This window comes from Balaenoptera acutorostrata, chromosome 1 (assembly GCF_949987535.1).
Source record: "Balaenoptera acutorostrata chromosome 1, mBalAcu1.1, whole genome shotgun sequence".
Classification (NCBI taxonomy): Eukaryota; Metazoa; Chordata; class Mammalia; order Artiodactyla; family Balaenopteridae; genus Balaenoptera; species Balaenoptera acutorostrata.
The window spans coordinates 26577473-26603092 of record NC_080064.1 but is presented as its reverse complement, the minus strand read 5'-3'; the positions used below and the strand labels follow the sequence as shown (position 1 = coordinate 26603092).

At 45.1% G+C, this 25620-nt stretch overlaps 1 protein-coding gene across 1 annotated transcript in view; it reads right to left on the bottom strand.

Moving 5' to 3' along the window:
- LOC103004233 (cationic amino acid transporter 3-like) overlaps positions 1 to 16193 on the bottom strand; it is a 30537-nt gene extending 14344 nt beyond the window's left edge. Inside the window, 3 exon segments of the mRNA XM_057545239.1 lie at positions 9273 to 9418; positions 14326 to 15898; positions 15900 to 16193. Of these exon segments, the coding sequence (XP_057401222.1) occupies positions 9273 to 9418; positions 14326 to 15898; positions 15900 to 16193 (2013 nt within the window).
- Positions 16194 to 25620: the final 9427 nt, after the last annotated feature.

Below are 25620 nucleotides of genomic sequence, written 5' to 3'. Positions count from 1 at the left end.
CTGCTTCCCCCATCCTATCCCTTGACTAACAATTCTTTCACCAATCTCCAAGTTCATAGACACTTTTAAACTTCCTTCTCCTTTTAAAAATGTATGCTTATTTCATTCCATTATAAAAGCAACACGTGCTTATGATAGAAACATTTGAATCTACATAAAAGTTGAAGGAAGAGGGGAAAAATCTCCTTTGGTAACTAATATTTTGTTGTATGCTCCTCCAATCTTTTTTTCCCCAGGCATTTTCACAAAGGCGTTTTACCAAACTTATGTATAATTATTTTTAATATCTCTCTTTTCTTATTATAATACATGACTAAAATTAACACATAAAGAAAAAGAGAAAGAAAAAAAAATATTAACCAGAATCCCCCAATTCAGGATACAATGCACTCCCAGGTCCCTCCCTCCACTTCCTACTTGGTCATTTTCTAGGACTTGCAGTTTTTGTATGGATTTGTTTTAAAGGACTGATTTGGAGGAGGGGAGACAGCACTCTGGCTCCCCCAAAAGCAGCATTCATGCCTTAGAAACACAGCTGCCCCTTTTTTCTTGTTGCGACATACCTTAAGTGTCTGACCCAGGGACAGAGAGGGAAGGATATTTACAGTTTACCCTTTCCTATCAAATATCACTTGTGGCTTGCGAATCCCACTTCTTAATCCACCTCCGTCACTTTCTTTTTTTTAAATAAATTTATTTATTTTATTTATTTATTTTTGGCTGCGTTGGGTCTTTGTTGCTGCACAAGGGCTTTCTCTAGCTGCAGCAAGCCGGGGCTACTCTTCATTGCAGTGCGCGGGCTTCTCATTGCGGTGGCTTCTCTTATTGCGGAGCGCGGGCTCTAGGCGTGCAGGCTTCAGTAGTTGTGGCTCACGGACTCAGTAGTTGTGGCTTGCAGGCTCAGTAGTTGTGACTCACGGGCTCTAGAGCACAGGCTCAGTAGTTGTGGCCCACAGGCCTAGTTGCTCTGCAGCACGTGGGATCTTCCCAGACCAGGGATCGAACCCCTGTCCGCTGCATCGGCAGGCAGATTCTTAACCATTGCGCCACCAGGGAAGCCCACTGCCGTCACTTTCTAATAAGTAGGAAGTCTTGATTCCAATCACGGCTTGATTTCCAACCCTGGTTTTTGATGTCTTAATGAATTTTTATCCTTTCCTGAGTTTTCATAGGTATGTTCATGAGTGTATCGGTAACTGCTTGCTGGAATCCGCTATAAAAGTCTGTCCTTATCCTGTTTGACTTTTCATGACATTTGTCCCCAGTGACCGCTTTCTCCTGCTTGACATTCTCACCTCCCTTGACTTCTGTGACACCTCTGCCATTTAACTCTCCCTTTACCTCTCTGATCACGCCTTTCCTGTTTATTTTGCTGACCTCTCTTCCTCTGCCAGCTCTTAAATCTTGGTCTCCTTAGGGTTCGTCCCCAGTTCTCTCTTCTCCATGTAATTTTTTCCATCTTCCCAGGACTTGCACAAGGTTACTTCTTCCACCCTGATAGGTCCTTCCAGTACCAGGACCACATATCCAGCAGCCTGCTCTGTCCTTCCCTGGTTATCCTTCAGGAGTCTGAGATTCCACCGGTCCACAGCCTCCTCATCACCTTCCCCCAATTCTTCTTGCTGAATTGATATATTCCACCCCCTGTCTTTCTCTCTCTCCCTTTTTCTATTCACCCATAATAGGTGGCTCAGTGTCATCGGCTTTTCTTTATGCCACACACCACTGAGTCCAGCTCAACCTGTTTAGGTTTTACTGGTTTGGTGTGGGGGGTAAATTTTAATTTTGAAATAATTTCAAATTTACAAAAAAGTTACAACAATAGTACAAGAAACTCCCAAATGTCCTTTAGCCAGATTCACCAGTTGTTTACATTTTGCCTCATTCACTCTGTTTTTCTATCTCTTTCTATATCTATCTCTCGGTACATATATCTACACACACACACACACACACACACAATCACTCATATAGTGACATCCTGCCCCCTTTCCACTAAATATTTCAGAGGTAATTTCCAAAGAACAAAAATAGTCTCTTAAAGAACAATAATACAACCATCAAAACCAGGAAATTGAGTACTGATACAATTCTGTTGTCTAGTCCATGGTCCATGTTCAAATTTTGTCAACTATTCCATTAATGTCCTTTATAACTATTCTTTCCTAGTCCAAGATCCAGTCCACAGTGGCACATTGTATTTAACTCTCATATCTCTGAAGTCTCTTTCACTCTGAAATAATTCCTGAGCCTTTCTTTGTTTTTCTTAAGCTTGACATTTTTAAAGATTCCATGGACCAGTTATTTTGTAAAATGGCTTCAATTTCGGTTTGTCTGATGTTTCCTCATGATCAGAATCAGATGATACATTTTGGGCAGGAATACTACTGAAGGGTTGCATCCTTCTCAGTGTCCTACTTAGGGCATCCAAGACCCTGAACAGACTCTCCTCCTGTATATGATACCATTCTTTTCAGAAATACTCATGAAATGTTATGAATGATAATAATGGCCCAGAAAAGAAACATAGAAATGCCAGTGAAAATATGAGGAAATAAAAATATTAAAAAATATTCTAGGACAAAAGAAAAAATTAACGGATTAATGATTTTTAATTACACTGGTATAGTTTTTAGAAGAAAGGAGTAAAACCTATACCTACATATTGGTCTGTCACCGAAATGCATAATAACTTTATGTTTTTGTGTCTCAACTGCTGTAAATTTCTCATGTCTTCATCAGAATTGATCTTATTCATATTTTCATGCTTAATGGAAAGCATAACTAGATTTATAAATCTGTCCTTATAGTTGATACAAGAATCGTTTTTATTAACTTTAATTTAGAAAAGTTTCTTTCATATGAATCAACAGATAAACAGAAAAACGGGGGTGCGGGGGGGGCGGGGGGGACTTCCCTGGTGGTCCAGTGGTAGAGGATCCGCCTTCCAGTGCAAGGGACTCAGGCTTGATCCCTGGTTGGGGAACTAAGATCCCACATGCCCCGGGGCAATTAAGCCCGCACGCCACAACTATTGAGCTCGCGCGCCTCAACGAGAGAGCCTGCGTGCCGCAAACTACAGAGCCCACGCACCCAGGAGCCCGCACGCCACAACTAGATAGAAGCCGGAGCTCTACAACAAAGAGACCGCATGCCTCAAGGAAGATCCTGTGTGCTGCAACTAAGACCCGACGCAGCCAAAAAATAAGGTAAATAAACAAACAAACAAATAAATAGAAAAACGGGGAAGTTTTGAAGACACTCATAAAAATCCCCTTTCACGATAAATCCAAGAAATTTCACTGCTGCTCGTGGCTTTGTTTCTTTCAGCTTGATACTGATTCTAAAAGTTCCACAATCAAAAAATTTCCACTAAAATATATTCACCAGAAAATTCATCAAATATTTCTATTATACTTGGTTAAAAAACAACTACCAAAGTTTTTCTTCTTTTGCAAAAACAGACAAAATGGCTGAAAATTGACATTATATGATACATTGTTTTTCAAAACTATCCAATTCTTGGTGAAAACAATTGCGGCATTCAAACATTTCCCTTTTATAACTTCTGGTAGGGTAAGAAGATCTTCTGTTGTTTCTCCCGCTCTCTTTTTAGAAATCTGATGATAACTTCTATGTAAATGTTTACTTCCTTACATTTGTTGTTACATAGTTAATGAGTTTCTCCACAATTTCTGTCCACCAACCTTCAAGAAGCAATTTTAAAGCTTGATGTTTTACTATACAGGGATGAAAGCTGATTCCAGCTGATTAAAATATTTTTGTGTCTGATGGACCTCATCGAAAACTTCACATTGATCAAAGATAACTCAGGGGAAATTTGTCAGAGAGCAAAATCTGAACTGGTTCTCCTTTGGATCGTGCAGTTCTTCAAAGGTTGAGGTTAACTTTTCCATCGTTGTTTCTACTGCATGCACAGCTTCATGTGGAGCAATCGATTTTGTCTGGGAAAGCCTTTTCACTGTTCCTCATTCTGCAGCGTTTTCCATCAATGAAGTGAGCCTGAAAAGGATGACTACATTTTTTTCTAAAGTTCAAAAAAAAGTCACACATGGGGGAAAAACTCCAGGTAGTCACATAGAATGTCAGAATTAAACTAACTCAGGATCACTTTCTTTGCCATCACTCTGTTATTGCTTATTCTGAGTCCACTATTTAAATACAGGGAAATATAGAGGTTGGAGGCACAAACTGCTCCAAAGTTAGCTTGAATGGTTAAGAACTGAAATTGACTTACTCTAAAAAAAAAAAAAAAAAGTGGAAAAAACCCCACATTTTTCAGAGGCCACATATGCCAGGATCAACTGTATAACCGGGAATTCTCCAAATACGCTTCTGCTTTGAACCCAACATTTATTAAAAGATTAGTAATTAAAATATGCTCACATGAAACCCGTGTGTGTGTGTGTGTGTGTGTGTGTGTGTGTGTAATAAATATATAATTAAAACTCAAAAGTAATGGCAGCAATAGCTTAGGTATTTTCAGGTGTTTCATCACCAAATTGCTGGCACGTGGTCATCACAAAAAGCAAATCAATTTTAATCAGTTTTCCTATTTTTAAATTCTTTAGAAATACGGTTCATTCCTTTATTGCCTGCACCCTGGGCAGTTGACTCTCCACCACACAGCCCCACCCTTGGTATACAACTGATCCAGGGCATCATATCAGAAAGCATACCATGTCATCTTACCCGAATATTGGTGAAGTTTACCTCAATCACTAGGTGAAGATAGAGGCCACCATAAAGTAACTGTAAAGTTACCATGTTTCCTTTTGTAACTAATAAATAACATGGGGGAAATACTCCGAGACCCCATTAGTTTCCTGTTCCTCATCAGGCTTTCACCCGCTAGTTCTACCATCCCTTGATGATTTTCTAACTCTCATTCTTTCTATATTTAGTAGTTGACATTCTGGATAAGAAAAAAAATTTCCTTCCCATTCATTCATTCATCCATTCATTCATTTATATCACTAGAGACTCATAGATTGCTATTTTATTCGATGATGTATAATCCATTACTATCATTTATTATTTTGATTTTCAGATTGTCCCTGATTTGGCCAGTGGGAACCTCTTCAAGTTAGCTCCTGTGTCCTTTTTGATATGTCTCATTCTTTGTAGCACTTCCTTACTTTCTGTGTAACAATATGTATAATGCATACCAGTATGTGTATGTATACCATTATGTGTCTATGTACCAATATGTGTATGAGTACTAGGAAAATGACCTAAGGGGCTCCGGAGAGAATGTTGGGGACCCCTACTGGGGCCCATGTGTTGGGTCTTGCCAAGGATATTGGAGCAGGAGAGAGCAAGTCTGAGATCTCCTTTCAATTTTTTTCTGCAAGTCCCCACCAGAGTGAGTTTGCTGCCATTGTTCTGCCCAGTGGTATAATTATCCACCATTTATAATACTCTATTGTTAATAGTATTTGATAATAATGCAACAGATACAGACTGGGGGATGGGGTGGGTGTTACTTGGATCACAATGGTTCTCCCAGTGCTAATTCACCATGTTTGTGTTCCCAAGCCCCCAACCAACACACACCATTTGGAAAACCACTCCTCCTGTATTTGTCTACTCAGACTACCACAGCAAAACAACAAAAAAGACTGGGTGGCTTAAACAGCAGAAATTTATTTTCTCCTGCTTCAGGAGGCTAGATGGAAGTCCAAGATCAAGGTGCCAGAAGGGTTGCCTTCTGGTGAGACCTCTCTCCTCAGTTTGCAGACAGCACCTTCTCACTGTGACTTCATATGGAAAGAGAGAGTGAGTTCTATTGTCTCTTCCTCTTGTAAGGATACCAGTTCTATGGAATTAGGGCCCCACCCATATGTCCTTACTTAACCATAATTACCTCGTTAAAGGCTCTATCTCCAAAAGCAGTCACATACGGGGTTAGAATTTCAACATGTGAATTTTAGGGGGACACATTTCAGTCCATAACACCTCCTTTTGCTCTGGCTATATAACTTTTTATACAACCCTGCCCTCCTGGCTGCATCAATTGGCTGAGGGGCAAGCACCTGATCCGAACTTGGCCAATCACAGTGCCTTGTTCTCCTCAGCTATGATGATTGGTCCATCCATAGGCACATGACTCAAACTGGCTTTACAAGGGAATTTATTTTACAATTTGGATCTGGGATCCCGATTTTTAAATAAAAGGCTAGATAGTAAATATTTTCAGCTTTGGGGGAAGGGGAGATATGGTTGCTTTCAGAACTATTAAATCTGTGCTAAACCCTGTCCTTGCAGGTGAAAGCAGCCAAAGACAATATGTAAAGGAACAGTCCTGGCTGGATTTGGCCCATGGTGGGCTGGAGTTTGCTGACTTCTGATCTACAGCATAGAATGATGGATAAAATGTGGGCTCATGATGTGGTTTCTCCATTCAAATCCTGACTTCATCATCTGCTATCTTTGCAAAACTATATATATTATTTATCATGTTGGTGTATCAGTTGCCTCATCTGTAAAATATGGACCAAAAAAACACAATTTTGTATTAATCAGACTGGACAATGCCAGCTGCTGTAATAAACAACCCCAGTATCTCAGTGGTTTAGCACAACAAAGAAGTTATTTCTTAAGCTGTTCAGAGTCCACTGCTGATGGTCAGAGACGGGTGACACAGTGAGTATCAGCTCTGCTCTGTGAAGTCATTCGGAGACCCACGCTCATTCTACCATGTGGTCCCACCATCTTTTTTTTTTTTTTTTTAAGATAGTAGTCATCTTTTCTTTTTTTAAAAAAATTTATTTATTTATTTATTTATTTTTGGCTGTGTTGGGTCTTCGTTTCTGTGCGAGGGCTTTCTCTAGTTGCAGCAAGCGGGGGCCACTCTTCATCGCGGTGCGCGGGCCTCTCACTATCGCGGCCTCTCTTGTTGTGGAGCACAGGCTCCAGACGCGCAGGCTCAGTAGTTGTGGCTCACGGACCCAGTCGCTCCGTGGCATGTGGGATCCTCCCAGACCAGGGCTCGAACCCGCGTCCCCTGCATTGGCAGGCAGACTCTCAACCACTGCGCCACCAGGGAAGCCCCGGTCCCACCATCTTTAACATGGTTTCAGCGCTGCCCTGTCTTCAGTCAGCTGGCAGACTAAAGGAAGAGAGAGCACAGAAGAGTATTCACTTTTAACTGCCTTGGACCACAGGTCACTTCTACTAATATTCCATTGGCAAGAACTAGTCACGTGGCCCCACCTAGATGCAGGGGTTCTGGGAAATGTAGTTCACTTGTGGGTCAAGGAAGAGAAACTGGATCTGATGAGCATCCAGCCAATCTCTGCTCTGGACTTCAGGTTATGACAAGGACTGAGCTAGAGAAAACCTTAAAGCCTTAGAACAGTGTCTGACTCTCAAAAGCACTCAATAAATGTCAGCTATGATTACTTGTAGTAAAGCCACACTGATGTCATCTTAGAGCAGCTGCGGCCATGGCCCCTACTGAATGGGAAAGCCAGAGTGAGGAAGAGATGCCGACACACAGAAAGAGAAGCCAAGGTGAGAGACAGAGGCCAGAGAGGGAACCCTGATTGTACTAAAGTGCTGCTGCAGTCAAACCTGTCCTTCTCCAGTCTTGCTCGTCTGCAATGAATATCAACAATAATAGGAAGCTAACATTTATTGAGGCCTTATTATGTGCCAGATGTTTTGCGAAGTTCTTAATAGATGTTAATAATTTTCAAACTCAAACCACAACCCATGGCAAGGGGAGGGGTCATGAAATCATTTTAAGGAGTTGGTACCAATATTTTTTCAATAAACAAAACAGACTAGACTAAACTAGAACTGGAACTAGACTAAACTACAACAGAAAATATTGTTTTACAGACTTGTTTCATAGTATGTGTATACTGGGTCATGATATAAAATATCTTTCTTACTGTGGGTTGCAGTCTAATTACTCCTCTAATTCATTGACCCTTCCCAACAACCCATTGAAGGAGGTATTATTATAAACTCCATCCTATAGATGGGGAAACTGAAACACCAAGAAGTAACCTCACTTGCTGTAGGCTGCATTGTTAGGAAGTGGCATAGTCAATATTTGTACCCCCGCAGTTTGGCTCCTGGTCTCACTCTAAAATGTACCTTAATATCCTTCTTTTTTTTTAATTTCAATTTTATTTTTTGGCCGCACCACATGGCATGTGGGATCCTAGTTCCCCAACCAGGGATCGAGCCCATGCCCCCTGCAGTGGAAGCATGGGTCCCTAACTACTAGCCGGCCAGGGAATTCCCCTAATATCCTTCTGATAAGCTGACGACTTCCCTTTTGGCTTAAGCTTCTTCAAGTTGGATTTCGGTGCTATGCAAAGCCAAGAGCCCTGACCAATGGAAGCAGAGAGGAGAGAGCATGGACAGAGCACTGGATGTGGAGAAAGGAGGTGGGGTCCTAGACTGGGCTCAGCCTGGAGCTGCCCAGAGACCTTCAGCAGGGCATTTCACCTTCCCGAGTCTCTGTTGCATCCTACTGGAAAACAAAGATGGCAGTAATGTCTCCCTCAGAGGCTTTCGCCGCCAGGAAGAAATGAGGTGACCTAGGAAAGCACCAATCCTGTGCTTAGCTGTGAGTACCTGGGGAGGGAGGTACGGGGTGGTGCAGGGGCAGGGACAGCATCTGTAAAGGTACAGAGGTGACACTGAGCAGAGTAAGGTGAACTCAACCAGCCGGAACCAGAGGATGGGAGGCCAGGCACGGCAGGTGTCACGGGCCTCAAAGGCCAGATGAGGGGTGTGGATGGGATCCATTACCCAGGCAGAGTCTTGGGAGGTTCTGAAAGGGTGAAGTGGGAAGTTCCCCAGTGTCCTAAGGAACAGACAGACATTTCCTACGAATTATACTTGAAGGATACACAGCATGGTGCCTCCCTCACAGGCGGCTGACAGAGGAAAATGGAGTCAAGTATCTCAAACCCATGACTCAAGACTGGAGGTGGGAGGGGGGTGAGGAAGCCCAATGTTCAGGCGGAGGCCTCCGCAGTTCCCAGGGCTGCACTGCAAGCTCCGTGCAGAGCAGGAAGCCAGGAGCTGCTCCAGAGGGCAAGCAGCTGGGAGGCCTCCTCTGGAGAGCCACCCTTTGATCTCCCTGGCAGCCGAGGGGTCCCACTTCCTGCGTCCCAGAATGCCTGCTCTGGAAGGGACCTCAGAGGTCACGGAGCCCAACCCCATTGGACAGATGGGTCCAGTGGAGCCCTGAGAGGTGCAGGCCCTGGTCAAGGTCACACAGTGCTCACCCAGGGCGGCCTCAGCTCCTCAAAGCTCCTCCTGCTTCCTCTAACCCAGCGGGAAGCAAGCAGGGAGGGCCTGCTCTTTCCAGTCTCTGCTGTGGGCGTCCATTTCCCGTCAAAGCTGAGGAAGTTCAAAGGCTCCTGGAATGGTGCTGGGGGGTGGGGGGGGGCCTGGACAGCACAGGGTGGGGAGTGGGTCTTTAAGTCACAAAGACTACTGTATCCTCTGAGATTTTGAGTGGCCCGGAGCCAACTTCCTAACATCCTTTCTTCTGATGTGGCCCTTGGCAAAAGTTATGACATGGGGTGGAGGCAAGGAAACTTCAGGTATTTGAGCCACCACTATATTCTGGGCTCTGTGCCAGGCAAATCTTTCATAGACATAACAGCCTTTCAAGGTAGGGATTGATTTCCGCATTTTACGGATTGAGGACATGGAGCCCAGAGAGGTGAAGTAACTTGCTTGAGGTCACACAGCTAGGATTGGAGCCCAAGTGCGTCTGATGCAAGAGCCTTAGCAGTGTTTAACTTCAGGCCCCATCAGTGCCCAAAGAGTTGTGTTCTGGGCATCTGGAGTTTCACCTCTGTATTAGGGTTCTCTAGAGGAACAGAACTGGTAGATAGATAGATAGACAGATAGATAGATAGATAGATAGATAGATAGATAGATAGATAGATAGATAGATAGTAGATAGACGATATTTATTATAAGGAGTTGGCTCATTATGGGATTATGGAGGCTGAGAAGTTCCCCAGTAGGCTGAAGACCCAGGAAAGCTGATGGTGCATTTCCAGTCCAAGCACAAAGGTCCAAGATCCAGGAGAGCCAATCACATCAGTCCTAGCCTGAGTGCAGGAGAAGACCGCAGTTCCAGCTCAAGCATTCAGGCTGAGAGCAAATTTGCTTCTTCCTCTGCCTTTTTTTTTTTTTTTTTTTCAGGTCCTCCTCAGATTTGGTGATGCCCACCCACATTGGGGAGGGTAATCTGCTTTACTCAGTCTACTGATTCAAATGCTAATCTCTTCTGGAAACACCCTCACAGACACACTCAGAAATATTGTCTAAATATATACCTGGGCATCCCTAGTCAAGCTGACACAAAACACCATCACAACTGCTCCATTCGTTCATTTAACAAATACTTGCTGAATGTCTGGTAGGTGCCAAGTGCTTTGAGTACAGAGGTAATGAAAATAGACAAGATTTATTGGGAACTTGCTATGTGCCAGGCACTGCTCTAAGTATTTTACATGAATGAACTCATTTAATCCTCACAATGGTGCAAGGTAGAATCTATTAAATATCCCCATCTTATGGGGAGTGAAATTAAGGCACAGAGAGATGAAGGGATGTACCATAGTCCCATAACTAGGAAGTGATGGAGCTGGCAGTCAAACTCGGGTGCCAAAGTCAGTGCTCATGACAATTGCACAGCACTGCCCTGTTAGGCCTCTAGAAGCTCACAGTCTCATGGGAAGACAAACATGACTCCAGGCAATTCTATAAAGTGTGAGGAGAGGTGGGTGAGGGCATTGCAGGCATGCAGAGAAAGGGCAGGCCAAAGCCAGTTCAGGTGGTCAAGAAAGGCTTCTGACAGCAAAACTAATGCCCAAAGAGTAAAGAATCATTCAGAAAGGAAATAGATTATCCTGGGCAGATGGAGCAACATGGGCAAAGGGCACACTAGGGAAGCTAAAGGATGTTCGGCTTGCTAGAGTTTGGAGTGAGGTGGGGAGTGCAGAACAGTGAGACTTGAAGCTGAAGAGGGTGGAGGGACCAAGGATCCTGACGGGCACTGAATGCCAGGGTAAGAAGTTTGGGTTTTATCCCATGGGCAGTAGGAAGCCTGGCTGTGTGGTCCTGGACAAGTCATTTTACCAGACAGCAGTTCAGTTTCCTTATCAGTAAGTTAGAAGTAAAAGAATCTACTTTGCAATGGAATAAATGAGACAATGCATTTGTAGTAGGAACCTCAAAAATGTTAGTTTCCGCCCCCTAAATGAGGACTCAATGTGCAGACATGCAGCTGAACAACTAGGCAAATGCCACAGGAGCCAGAGGCTCCCTGAGTGCCAGTCAGGAGGCTTTGAACAGCAAGGAACAGAAACTCCAACTAAATATGATTTAAGCCATAGGAGTTCATTTTCTTACATAACAAGGGAGAGACATTCTAGAGTTTGGAAATTCAGTGGCTCAGTGATGCCTTCAAAGATGCATCAGCCTCCTTCCCCTGTTGGCAATGGCTTGCCTCGTGGTTGCAAAATGGATGCAGCAGTGCCTGTCATCACCTGCAGACATGACAGTGTTAGATGAACAAGGTGTTTCCTCCTATGCATTTTTAAAAGAAGAAAACCTTTATTTGAGGCCCCCCATTAGACTTCCCCTCAGTTCCCATTGGCCAGGATTAGATCACATAATTTTCATTAAGCCAATACTGGCAAAGGGAATATAATCACCACGACTGGCTTAGGCCAATCGTGATTCATGCCCCAGGGCTGAGGAGGGGCCTGTCTCCTGAGTGCTTGGCCTCAAGAGGGTGGCACCCAAACAAAACAGGCCTTTCCAGCAAGAAAGAAGTAGGGATGGTTTTGGCTAGGCCATGAGCATTAACATGACTCCAAGGATCTGGGTCCAAGCTCTGGGCCAAAAAGGTAATTCCAGGCCACACTTGCTGGTGGGCTCAGGTGCCGAGATCATTTTATGACTCCTGAAGTCAGGACAGGCTGGGCCCAATGCCCTGAGTCTTAGAAACAACCTCAGTAGGTCTGTGCCCCCTGCATCCAGCTCAGTGCCTCTTCCAGAATCCATCACTCATTCATTCAATACACAAATATTAATTGGGCACCTGCTTTGTGGTGGGACAAATAATGAGCAAAACTCAATACAGACCCTGCCCTTGCAGAGCTTACCCTCTAGATGGGGGGACAATCAAATAACCACACAGGTGTGTGTAAAATGACAACCATGATCCAGTTGTGAGCTGTTTCAGGCACATGATGCTAGAGAGGAAATAGCAGGAGGACCTGACCCAGGCAGGGAGGTCAAGGGCTTTGGATTCAGCTGGTGTCATTTTGAGCCCAGGCTCAGCCACTTACTGGCAGTGTGACTTTCAAAGGCAATTTGCTTGACATCCCTAGGCCTTGGTCTTCATTGGGAAACAACAGAAATAATGGTAACCATCCCCTGGGATGGGTAGGAAAACTCAGTGGGATGCTGTGGCCTCTTTCGACCATCAAGCAATAATGCAGAAACCTCATGCTATCAACTATCTGGCAGTACAGCAGTGGTTGAGGCTTCCAGATCAATTCAGACCGCACGCGTTTGAAACCCGGCTCTGCCTCCTTCCTCTAGTCGTGTGACATTGAGCAACTGCCACATCTCTCTGTGCCTCAGTTTCCCCATCTGGAAAATAGCAATAACAAATAGAGCTGTTGTAAAGATTAAATAGATCATGTATATAAAGCTCTTAGCACAGGGCCTGGCACATAGTAAGCTCAAGAAATGTTGATGAAGGTTATTATTATCATTATTATTATTGTGTTGTTGTTTTGAAATTACTCATAAAAACGAATGTGAAAACATGGACGGATTAGAGACTTTCACTCTAGCAATGCAAAGTCATTTTTCTTACTGATAGTTTAATGATAAAGGTGTTTGTCCTAGCAATATGTGTACGGCTATGAATGTTAAACATCCCTGAGCATCTGTGGGTTTGATTAACGTCTCGATATTCCTCCTGAGTACTGGCCTTCCTATTTCTATCACCTCCAGCACCATCAGTAACGCACCTTGAGAAGCAACCATTGTTAGGATAAACAAAGCAAGACCCAGCCAGCAGCCAGACGCAGCTGCAGCTTCCGGGCTGCTTCCAGCTTGCAGTGGTGTATAACCAATCGCAAGCCGCGGGATGCAAATTGTGTTCCCTAATTGATCCACCAAGCTACGCGCAGCTCAGGTTATGAAAACCAGTGCTGTGGAGGAATGCTTGCTCATGCAAACACTTAGCACTGGGCCCAGTGGACGTTAACTGTTCAGGGAACGCCAGCTATTGTTTTTGATATTACATACCCTCCAGATGGTGGGAGCATCAGACTTTCCTGTAAGCTGGAGAGAACCCTCACCAGCTTTGCTTTCCCTTCCCTCTGTGAAGCCACTGAAGCCTCTTTAGTTAATTGCGTTATGTTATAACCACACCTACTTCATAGGGTGAGAGTAAGGATTATATGAGTTTGTGCCTGCAGCATGTTTGGAAAGGTGCCTGGTCCAGCATAAGCACTCAGAAACAACAACAATAATAGTAGCTAATGCTTACTGAGCACTTACCAGTTTCACTTTCCAGATTTAATCCTCACAACCCACCAAGAAGGTAGGTATTAATATCATTCCCATTTTACAGGTGAGGAAACTGAGGCATAGAAAGGTGAAATAACATGCTTAAAGTTACACAATAAATTTAAATTAGCTGCCATGATGATAGGTTTTTTCAAAGAGTATTAATCTGAAGAATCAGCAGAAGCACAGCTATACGTACAAAATGTAATCGCTTGTGCACACAAAAAAAGACTGGCAGGAAAACACTTCAAAATGTAAATAGTGCTTATCTCTAAATGGTAGGGATATGGGTGGGTTTTTTCCCCTCTTTTTTCATTGATAGGTGTCTTCTAAGTTTTCCATTGGCAACATGTATTATTATTATTTTTTTTTTTTTTACATGCAGGTTAATATTTTATTTTTTCTCTAGTTTCTGGTTACCTTGTACTTTCTTTGTGAAAATTCATCTTGCTGCACAGGTATGAAGTATGCACTTTTCTGAGTGTGTATATATATATATATATATATATATATATATATATATATATGTAATGCTTTGAAATGGTTACTTAAAAATTATACAACATAGAAGTCATTTTGTCCACCGGCATTAAATATAGGGCTGTAAATTCATCCCACCTTCACACTCCATAGAGCCTCAAAGTGCCCCCTTGAACCAGAAGATACCTCCAGTCATGGCGGGATTCCACACAGCATCTATGGCCTGTGGTTAAGATGATTCAGCACCAGGGATGTTTTTATCAAAAGTCTGGGAGTTGGAGGCTGGCGGCTGTCGATTATTCTCCTCCAAGCTGTGTCGGATCCCATATCCAAAGTATATGACAAATCCAATCACCATCCAGACACCAAATTGGGCCCAAGTCCCAGACGTCATCTGCATCATCAAGTAGACATTCACAAAGATGCTCATCAGCGGGAGGACAGGCAAAGCAGGGACCTTGAAGTGAAGAGGAGTGGGGCTCTGGGGCTGCCTCCAAATGATGACAGTGACCCCAGTGACGAACAGTAGCAGCAGCGCAGCCGGTGTTGTGTACACGGGGTCTCCAGAGAACACACGGCTGGGCCACTGGGCCAGGATCAGGCTCAGGACCGTCAGCAGGAGAACAAGCAGCGAGGCACATCCATAGATAATCTGGCCAGATTTCCGAGTGGGGATGGTGTTGATAGGGTCACACAGACTCTTTAGAATCTTTGAGGTTCCTGCTTCAGGAACAGATTCCAAAGGGCTTTCTTCAACTACAGGCTTCATCTCAGTTCCTTTCTCTGTTTTCTCAATTTTGCTTAAATTCTGGTCTGGTTGGTACCTGAGGACAAGAACAGAAAAAGACACCAGGGAATAAGCAAGCAGGGTCCTGATTGACATGAGGTCCACGAGATCACTGAGCTCGAAAAGTAATGCCATAACCCCTGCAAGAGTTCCAGAAGCCAAGGTGGCCATGATGGGGGTGCGTGTACGGGCATGGATCCGGGCAAGTCCCCGGAAAAGGAGCCCGTCATCTGCCATTGAGTAGATGACACGAGGCATAGGGAACATGGCACCCAGGAGGCTGGATGTAAGAGCACAGAGGGTGCCAACAGCCACGGCATATCTGGCAGGGGCCCAGCCGACATGCAAGAAAGCGTGTGGTAAGGGGCTGTCGGGATGAATCTGGTAGTAGGGCACCATGAGGGTGAGTGCCGCCGAGACCCCAGAATATGCCAGAAAGCAGATGCAGAGCGAGATCACAATGCTCAAGGGGATGGATCGCTGAGGATTCTGGGCTTCTTCCCCTGTAGTGGCAATGGCATCAAAACCAACAAATGCGTAGAAACATGTAGCTGCTCCTTGGAAAATCCCATTGAAGCCAAAAGGCACAAACCCTCCAGAACCCAGAGGGCCCAATCTAGAGGTGTCATTGGATCCAGATGTGACCAGTTTGTAGTCCTGTTCTGTGAGCTGCCAGTTATGCAGATCTCCCTTGACGAAGCCAGAGATGATCATGAAGCTGAGAACCAAGAGGTTCAAGCCTGTGAACACTTTGTTAACCAGGGCCGACTCACGAGCTCCCAGAACCAGTACTCCCGTAAGCAGCAGTACCAAACCCAGAGCAAAAAAGTCTGGGTACTTGGCCAGGAAGTAGGGCACATGAAGAGAGAAAGTTCCCCGTAACACCTGAGAGATGTAGTTCCCAATCAGGCTGTCAAAAGCGGAGCTCCAGGCCCGGGCCACGCTGGCAGAGCCGATGACATAGGACAGTATGAGGTTCCAGCCAGTAATGAAGGCACACAGTTGTCCCACTGTGACATAGCTGTAGAGATAACGCAGAACCAGAGCATGGTACCTGGGCCCCAAACTTGGCATAGCAGAGCCCAGACAACACAGAAGACAGGGCGGCCACCAGGAAGCAGATGACAATCGCTGGCCCAGCTTTGTCCTTGGCCACTTCTCCAGCCAGGATGTACACACCAGCTCCCAGGGTGCTGCCCACGCCCAGGGCCACCAGGTCGAGGGTGTTCAGACAACGAGCCATGCGACTCTCAGACTCTTCCCTGGGCTCCAGAGGCCGCCTGCAGATCAGCTTCTGACCAAGTTGGTAAACGTCCTGACACAGCATCTTAGACATAGTTGAGGAGGCTACAATCAAATTCTTGGAGCAGGAACTGAAGCACTGGATCAGAGTCAGTGAGGTTCTGTTTAAGCTGTGTAGGGCTGGAGCGGATACATCTCTAACCAACATGTATTATTTTTATATTGGGGGAAAATAATCAAAATTAATGTTTTAAGCGGCTGCAGCAAGAGCCTAAATGGATGGGGCACAGAGGGAGGAACCCTGGTTAATAGACAGTTGCAATAGTTGACGGGGGAGAACCAGGGCGTTGACTCGGGAGTGTGAAGGAAATGGTGGGTCCAGGAGAATAGAAACGACTTTGTGGCTGACTGGATATGGGTGAGGGAGCTGGTGGGATCATTCCTTCATTCCACAGATGACTATTAAGAAGGCGCCTACTAGTGATCTAGGAGCTGTTCTAGGACCCAGCTTGCACAGGACAGATAAAACCCTAAGCTCATGGAGCTTCCGTTCAACTGTGAGAAGGAAGGTAATAAACAAGCAGGGCCTGAGAAGTCAGGTGTTAAGTGTTACGGAGAAAAGCAAAGCCAGGCGAGGGGGACAGAGAGTGCCAAGGTGGGGTGCGGGGCAGCTAGGGAAGGATTCTCTTTTAGAAAGAGTTGAGCAGAAATGAAAGAAAAACGAGAGAAGAAGCCTTACACATATCTTGAGGAAACCCATTCTTGCACAGGGAGCAGCAGTCACAAAGACTTGGTGACAGGAGCGTCTTGGGTGTCATGGAAAAGCAAGGAGGCCAGGGTGGCTGGAAAGAGGGAGGAAAACAGCAGTAGGTGATGGGAGGGAGAGATAAGGGGCCCAAATGATGTCAGCCATCGTCAGGACTTGGACTCCTATTCTGAGTGAGATGGGAAGCCAGTGGAGGTTTCCAGCAGAGGAGTGACAGGCTTGGCCTTCATCAGAAGGATTATGAGGCGGCTATGTGGGAAATGGATGTCGGCAAAGTTGGAAGCAGGGGACCTGTTAGGACGCCTTTGCAATAATCCAGAGGAGAGATGACATTGGCTTCTAGGGTGGTAGAGCCACACCGGGCAGTGTTGGATTCTGAATATACTTTGATTAGAGCCAACAGCATTTCCTGACTTACTGGATGTGCGGTGCAGAAGAGGAGTCAAGGGTAAGTCCAAATTTGTGGCTCATGCAATTGGGAGAATAGAGTTGACATTGCCAGAGAACCCGATTTGTGGAAGGCAAACCAGGAGCAGCTGTTGGACACATTAAGTTTGTGATACCTTTCAGACATCCATGTGGAGATGTCAAGGAGACAGGTGAACATGCTGGAAAGAAGTTCAGAGGAGAGGTCAGGGCTGGAGGCAAAAATATAGGAGTTGTCAATGTGCAGGTGATGTTTAAAGCCCAAGTACTGGGTGAGAAGGTCCAAGAGTGAGTATAGAGAAGATGATTACTGGGTTTCAGGCTTGGGTTGCTGGATGGATGGTTTTCCTTTTTCAGAGATGGAGAAACATGGGAGGAGGAACAGATTTTGAAGGGAAGATGATGTGTTCTCTATGGACACACTGAGTCCGAGGGGCTCTAGGACATCACGAGGAATGGGGAGTGGCCTGGCAGGCAGTCGGGTCTTGAGGTCATGAGCTCAGGAGAGAGGTCTGGGTAAGAGACAGAGACAGAGGGTAACTGAAGCCCAGCAAATTTCCATTAAAATAATGCAAATCTATACAAACCTGAGCCTTTTTCCCAATTCCCAGAGCCAGGGCAAACAGGTGTCAATGCAGGTGTTTCGGGGATTAAAACAGGAATTTGAACCCACAGGTGAAGCCGTCAACCATATATAATGTGAGGGAAATGCTCTCAGAAAAGAACTGGGTGCGGGGAAAAGAAGGACCCTTGCCCTCCCCAGTTCTGAGCACCATCTGCTTCTCCAGGACACCTGAATGAGGGACTCTTGAGGGACCTAGAAGGAATCAGGTGGGACAGAGATGGGGCTTGTAGAGTTGGGAGGAGGAAGGTGGCTCTCTGGTTTTCTATTGCTGCATAATAAACCACCCCAACTTGGTAGGATAAAACCACATGTTTACTACGCTAATGGATTCCGGGGGCAGGAGTTTGGACAGAGCAAGTGGGAAGGGTTTGTCCCTGCTCCAGGGTGTCTGAGGCCTCAAATGGGGAGACTCAGTGGCTGGGGACTGGAATCATTTGGAGGCTCCTCCACTCACATGTCTGGCTCCTGGCCTTGGATGGCTGAAGGCTGGGCTTAACTGGGAATGCCACCTGGAGGGCTGATATGTGGCCTCTCAATGTGACTTGGGCTTCTCACAGCATGGCAGTTGGGTTCTGAGAGGGAACATCTCAAGAACCAGAGTCTAGAGAGAGCCAGGTGGAAACTGCTACAAGGTGGAGCCTCAGAATTCACGTGTTGTCTTTTCCCTCATACTCTATCGGTCAAAGCAGTCACAAGGGTAGGTGACATAGACCCCACCTTTCCATAGGAGGATTTTTTCAAACAATTTGCAGCCAGTTTCTTTAGTAACAGTTTGAGATAAAATTCACATGTCATACAATTCACTCATTTAAAGTATAAAATTCATTGGCTTTGAGTATATGTTCAACCCATCACCACAACCAATTTTAGAACATTTTCATCACTGCAAAAATAAACCCTATATCCTTCAGTTTTCACTTTACCCAATATTCCCACCCCTCTACCCAGCCCCTGGCAACCACTAATCTACTTCCTGTCTCAGTGGATTTGCTTTTTCTGGACATTTCACATAAGTGGAATCACATACATTGTGTTTTGTGACTTATCTCTTTTACTTAGCATAATTGTTTTCAAGGTTCATCTGTGTTGAAGCATGTATCAGAACTTCATTTCTTTTTATGACCAAATGATATTTCATTATATGTATATACCATATTTTGTTTATCCATTTATCAGCCGATGGACATTTAGGTCGTTTCTACCTTTGACTCTTATGCATAATACTGCCATGAACATTCATTTATGAGTTTTGTGGCCAATTTTTTAAACCATCACAGACCTACAGATAGGACATCCATGCGCGGACCTCAAACAGGATCTTGACATGTCTTAGCTTTATGATCTTCAGCAAGTCACCCAACATCTCTGACCTTCATCTGCAAAATACAATGATAAAATACCCCTGGACCCGTGAGGATGAGTGAGCACAAGGATGAAAAGTGACTATTAAAATGATAATCTGAGAGATGCTATGTAAGGAATCCTATGGGTTGCCCATCCAACTGCACTCCCTTTCTTAGTGACAGAACCTTGATTTTCGTCAGGTATCAAAGCAGCCATCTGCCTCATGAGTCTGGACCCCTCCTACCATAGCAGATGAATCATGATCAGTCTAAGCCAATCACAATAATTCATTGTCCTCCCCTGTAAATGGTTTTGGAATGGCCTAGTGATGCAGTCCTGGTCAGTGAAAAAGGAAAGAGGCCTGCTGAGAGCCCTGCAGAAGATGAGTTTCTTAGCCCTTAAAAAGAGATGGAGAGGAAGAAACTATCCCTCTTTAGCAAGATATTTTCATGTCTTCTTGTGAAACTGTAGCAACCAGCCTGCTGAGTGTGATCAAACGTGAAAATGGAAAGCAAATTGATGTCAGTCTTGAACTAACACAGGAGAAAGCTTGCCTCTGGATGACTTCTTCTGTAAGGTAATAAATATCCTTTTTCTTTAAGGTCACTTTAGCTAGGTTTCCTGTAACATGCAACTGAAAAAATCCATACTTAAACACCTATCAGTTTCTATCCATCTGTCTATCTATCTCTCCCATCTACTTCCAGAGAGGATTAGTCTTATCTTACAATAAAAGACACATGGAAAAATCAGAACAAGGGTAAACAAGCAATGAAGGGAGACTTCTGTTTCTGACATCATGGCATACTAAATATCCTTAATGACCCTCCTGATTTTAAAAAAAGCTAGAGTTATTTTAAATATATTTTTAAACCAATCAATTACATTTGTCAGCTTATATTTAAGTCAAGGGAGACAAAAAATCATAAAGTATATAATCTATCAGAAGGTAATAATATATAGAGAAAATAATTCAGGGAAGAAAGATCAGGAATAAGTGGATTACAGTTTTAAGTAGGGTGTTCAAGGTAGGCCTCATTGAAATGGTGATATTTGAGAAAAGACTTGAAAGTGATAAGGGCAATAGCCATATGAATATCTAATGGAAGAATGACTCAAGTAGAGGAAACAGCCAATGCAAAGAATCTATGGTGTGAACATGTCTGGAATATACAAGGAATAACAAAGAAGCCAGTATGACTGGAACTAAATAAGTACAGGGGAGAGTAGAAGATGAGGTCATAGTAGTAATGGATATAGAATTCTAGATTGGCAGTTTTTTCCTTCAGCAATTTGAGGTTCTCATTCATTTCACTGTCTTCCAGCTTCCATTGTTTCTGTGTAGAAGTCTGCTACAAGTCTTACTGCATATTCTTTGAAGATAAATATTTTTTCCTCTGGCTGTTTTTAACATTCTCTCTTTGTCTTTAGTTTTCAGAAGTTTTGCTATTATGTGTCTGAATTCAGTTTTCTTTGTATTAATTCGTCTAGAGTTCATAGTGCTTCATGCAACCTATGACTTGATGTCTTTCTTTGGTTTTGGAAATTCTCAACCATCATTTCTTTGAAAATTGCATCTGACCTATTTTCTCTTTCCTTTCATGAGATTTTAATTACACATAACTCAGACATTTTCACTGTGTTTCATATGTCTCTTACATTCTTTTCTGTATTTTTTCATCCTTTAGTCTCTCCTTACTTTAGTCTCGATGTTTTCTTTTTGCCTATTTCTAGCCCACTAATTCACACTTCAGTTGTGTCTAATCTGCTATCAAACCCATCTGTTGAGTTCTCAATTTCAGTTTTTATATTTTTAAGTTATAGAATTTATTTTTAATAATTTTCCATTTCTCTACTGAATATCTCTATCTTTTCATTTAATTTGTTGATCATATTAATCACTGTTACTGAAAAGTCTGATAATGCTAATAACTGGGTCTCCTGTGGGTCTCTTTCTAATATACATTTTTTTCTCTTGATTTTGTAGATTCAATTCATATCTCTTTGTATGTTTGGAAATTTTTATTAAAATTTGACATCATGTATAAAAAATGTAGAGATAATTTGAAGCTCTGGCTCATGTTGCCTTTCTCAAGAAAGAATATATTTTCAATTTTGACAAGTAGTAGAGGCAGATCACCTTAATGCAATCAGGGATTGAGCTTACCCAAAGCTGGTCTACAGTGCTTATGATGGCTAGTCTATTTCTGATTCACTCAAAATTACATGAAAAATGCCATGAAGGAGGTAAACTGAATGATAGAGAGCAATTTGGGATTGGAGTGAGAGGTAGATGTTTCCTTAGCTAGGGTACTCAAGGAAGGCCTCTGTGAGAGGTGATATTGAGGCCCAACCTGAATGATGAGAAGGAAACAGCCATGTGAAGACGTAGGTCCTTCCAGACAGAGTGAGAAGCAAATGCAAGTTCCCTGAGATAGAAATGAACTTGGCAGCTTTGTGAAATAGAAAGAAGGCAGGATGACATTACAAGGTAGATAAGTGTCAGATATTAGCAGCCCTGGCAAAGAGCGTGGATTTCATTCCACGTGCAATGGGAAATTACTGAAGAGTTTTACACAAGGGAGTGACATGATCACTCATGTCTTTGAAAGATTACCCTGGCTGCTATTTATGAGGGAACAAGAACTGAAGCAGAGAGACCATTGATAAGACTATTTGCAGTGATCCAAGTGACAGATGATGGTGGCCTGGACTAGGGTGGCAGTGCAAGTAAAGAGAAATAGATGGACCTGAGATATACGTTGGCGGTAGGATTGACAGGGCTTGTTGCTGGGTTAGGTATGGGGTGGGAGGACAAGGGCTTGGGTGGATGGTGGTGCCATATACCAAGATGGGGAAGTGCAGGAAAGGCATCGGTTTGGGGGATAAAAGTCAACAGTTCCTTTTTTTTTTTTTTTTTTTTTTTATTTTTATTTTTATTTTATTTATTTATTTATTTATTTATTTATTTTTTTTTTTTTTGGCTGTGCTGGGTCTTCGGTTCGTGCGAGGGCTTTCTCTAGTTGCGGCAAGTGGGGGCCACTCTTCATCGCGGTGCGGGGACCGCTCTTCATCGCGGTGCGCGGGCCTCTCACTGTCGCGGCCTCTCTTGTTGCGGAGCACAGGCTCCAGACGCGCAGGCTCAGTAGTTGTGGCTCACGGGCCCAGCTGCTCCGCGGCATGTGGGATCTTCCCAGACCAGGGCTCGAACCCGTGTCCCCTGCATTAGCAGGCAGATTCTCAACCACTGCGCCACCAGGGAAGTCCAACAGTTCCATTTTGAAGCCATTTACGTGCTATACCAGTGGCATTAAGTTGATGTCTTTTGGTTGCAAGTATCAACCTGGCTTAAGCAAAAATAGGAAATCGTTGGCTGACCCGCTTGGGAAATATACCCTCATGAACAGCTGGATCCAGACACTCTGTCATCACTACACACACACACTTTCTATCTTTCTATTCCCTCCTCCTCCTCCTCCTTCTCCTCTCCCTCTTCCTCCCCCTCCTTTTGAGGGATGATTTAAGCTTTGAGTGACTGCAGCCATGCCCCTCTCACTGAGGAAACTGTCTACAGCAGGAGAAAATGCAGCCATCACACCACCTGTGCTCCTATCACCGTAGTCTACTGCCCGATCACTCACACTGTGTGAGATTACTTACCTACCTGTTTATCCCTCTAGGAACAAACTAGACACCCCTCAAGGGTTAGGACCACATCTTATTCCCTCTGAACCCCTAGCTTCGTAAAATGAAAAGTGAATCGGCTTTGGAGTCAGACACCTGGACTCCACAAGGCTCTGACATTTAGTAGCTGTATGGCCTTGGACAAGTCACTTAACCTCTCTGAGGCTTATTTTTCCTCATCTAATGATTAAAAATGTATAATTGGATAGGGTATGAGGATTAAATAAGATCTTGAAGAGAAATGCCTGGTACAGTTCAGGTACTCTGTGCTTTGATAAATGAGGACATAACAAAGGCTGTAGCACCCACCCTGGGTTTGATGTTAGAGAAATGGGTGGGGAGATGTGAAGCTGGAGTGGAGCCTGGCAGCAGGGGAGGGAAGCCAGCTAGGGGCAGCAGGCAGGGATGCCTGATGCTCACCACGCAGTTTCCTTGGTCAGCCCCACCCCAAACCTGGCCTCAGGCCAAGCCTGCCTGGTAGGGACACTCTCCAGGGTCCCCACCCTAAGCCAGGACAGGCCCTGGCTTGTACCCCACTCCTCTGCCTGTGGCTGGGGTTTGCTAAAGCCACATGCATTCCTGAGGCATTGATAGGATTCTAGAAGCCACGCCCACCACCCACTGCCTACCTCAGGCTGGATAGGAGAGGAGCACAGGCCTTCCCCCTCCACATGGCAGGGGCTGCCGGCCAGGACCCCCCCTCCACATGCACACATCCCTGCCTCTTCCTCCCAGAACCACAGACAGTGCAGCTTTAAGGAGCCCCAAGGAGCCCCCAGGACCCTTCTTCAGGTGACCCTGGTGCTGCCAATCTGGTGGGGGGGCCTCACCACATTCCCCAGGTAGCTCCGACCACCTTCATCCTTCCTTTCCTCTGCTCCAAGTCCACATATTTTAAAAACATGTTCAGAATCCTTTGGCTTTAGGGAAACCGTGCCTAGGGTGACCTAATGGTGGACAAATGTACCCATCACCCTCTGGGCATCTTCACCTTGATGATAGCTCCGAGGACTCTGCGTGCCCGGGACCCAGGTGGGAACCCACTGATCTTGATGGGTGCAGGACACAGTCCAACCATGACTGTGGAGGGTGGTGGGGAAAGAGGAGAGGAGTTCTTTGCCTCTGGGGTCAAACAGAGGGCTTTGCCCTAACTCCCTGACTCTGCACTTGTCACCTGGGGCAAATGGTTTAACCTCTCTGAGCTCCGGTGACCTCATCTGTAAAATGGAGATTGACAATGAGGTAAGCAAGGATTAAATAAAGTAACGTTTGTAAAGAGTTTAAGGAGGCTGGGCACATAGTAAGCAATCTATAAATGATGTTATTGCCATCATCATTAATAGAAACAAAGGAATAAGAGTCTATAATTCCTGTCTCAGCCGTGGGACCAGGTTGGAGATTGAAGATACCCCCTCCAACCCTGCCGCCATTGTAGAGTCCCAGGACCTCATTGCCTCTTACCTGCCCACCTCTCTTCCCCCAAAAGCCTGCAGCTTAGGGGTCTGTGTCCAGCCCTCTCCTCCAGCTCACTGCCTTCTCTGCCTAATGACTCTGATGATTCATCCCAGCTCCAGGCCATAGTTGTTCCCATCAGAAACCCATTTTTCTGGTTTCCCCTCCTGAGTCGGGGGCCCCTTGGGCCCTGCCTTGCTCCTAGCATAAGGGAGTGGTAGGGGACCCTGAGTCAAATAAAGGTCTCCCTCTTGTCCCTCTCCCCAAACCTGGGACCTAGAGAGAGTTGGGAGAGCAAGGGGAGGGGAGAGATGGGAAAGGAAGCAAGGAAGGAGATGATCCCCTCCCTTGGCCTGAATTAGATCTAGAACAGGGATGAACCCAGATTTTGCAGGCCTGAGGGGTCGGTAGGTAAGGCAGGGAGGAGGGGAGAGACTAGAGCCATGATTTCCCACTGCTTGGGGGGGGTGGTCCTGGAAGTCTCTCTAGCACCTCAAACGCAGCACAATGCAAGCAGAACTCTTCTCCTCTATGACCAAACCGCACCTTCCCCAGCCGTCACTGCAGTCCCTCAGGTAGAACACCTGGGAGCCGCCACCCCACCCCTCCTCTGGCCAGCGCATCTCACGGGTTGCCAGGTGCTGACATTTTCTGCCTCTCTCTCACTGGTCCCTCCTGCCCACAAGTCTTTCCCCACTGCCCTGGGGTGGGTCCTCATTAGCTCTCCCCCTCCTCACTGGTCTCCTCTCCTGCAGTCTCTCTCCACACAGCCAGTCCACGGGGGATCTTCCTTAGACACAGAACTGATCAAACATGGGGCAGGCTTAGGAAGAAGCAAACCCAGCCGTGACAGCAGGAGGCAGTGATTCCTTTTGTTCAGCCAGAGAGTGAATGGGCCTGGCGTGTGGGTGGGGGGAGTGGGGAGAGTGGGCTGGGTGGGCTGGGCTGTAATCTCCCAGCACCTATGCGTGCCAGACTACAACATTCCTCTGTTCACTGTTCCTTCACCACACTCTGGGAAGGTGGGTATCACTGAACCCATTTTACAGGTGAGGAAACCGAGGTAGGGAGGTCGCAAAGGTTGCACACACCCTACAGCTGGGAGGTGACAGAGGTGGATTTGGAACTCAGTCTTTAGAGCCTGATTCTTTTCAGTGTTCACAGCTGTCTCCAGAGACTGAGGGGAAATAATCTGTGTTGGGGGGCCCTTAAGAG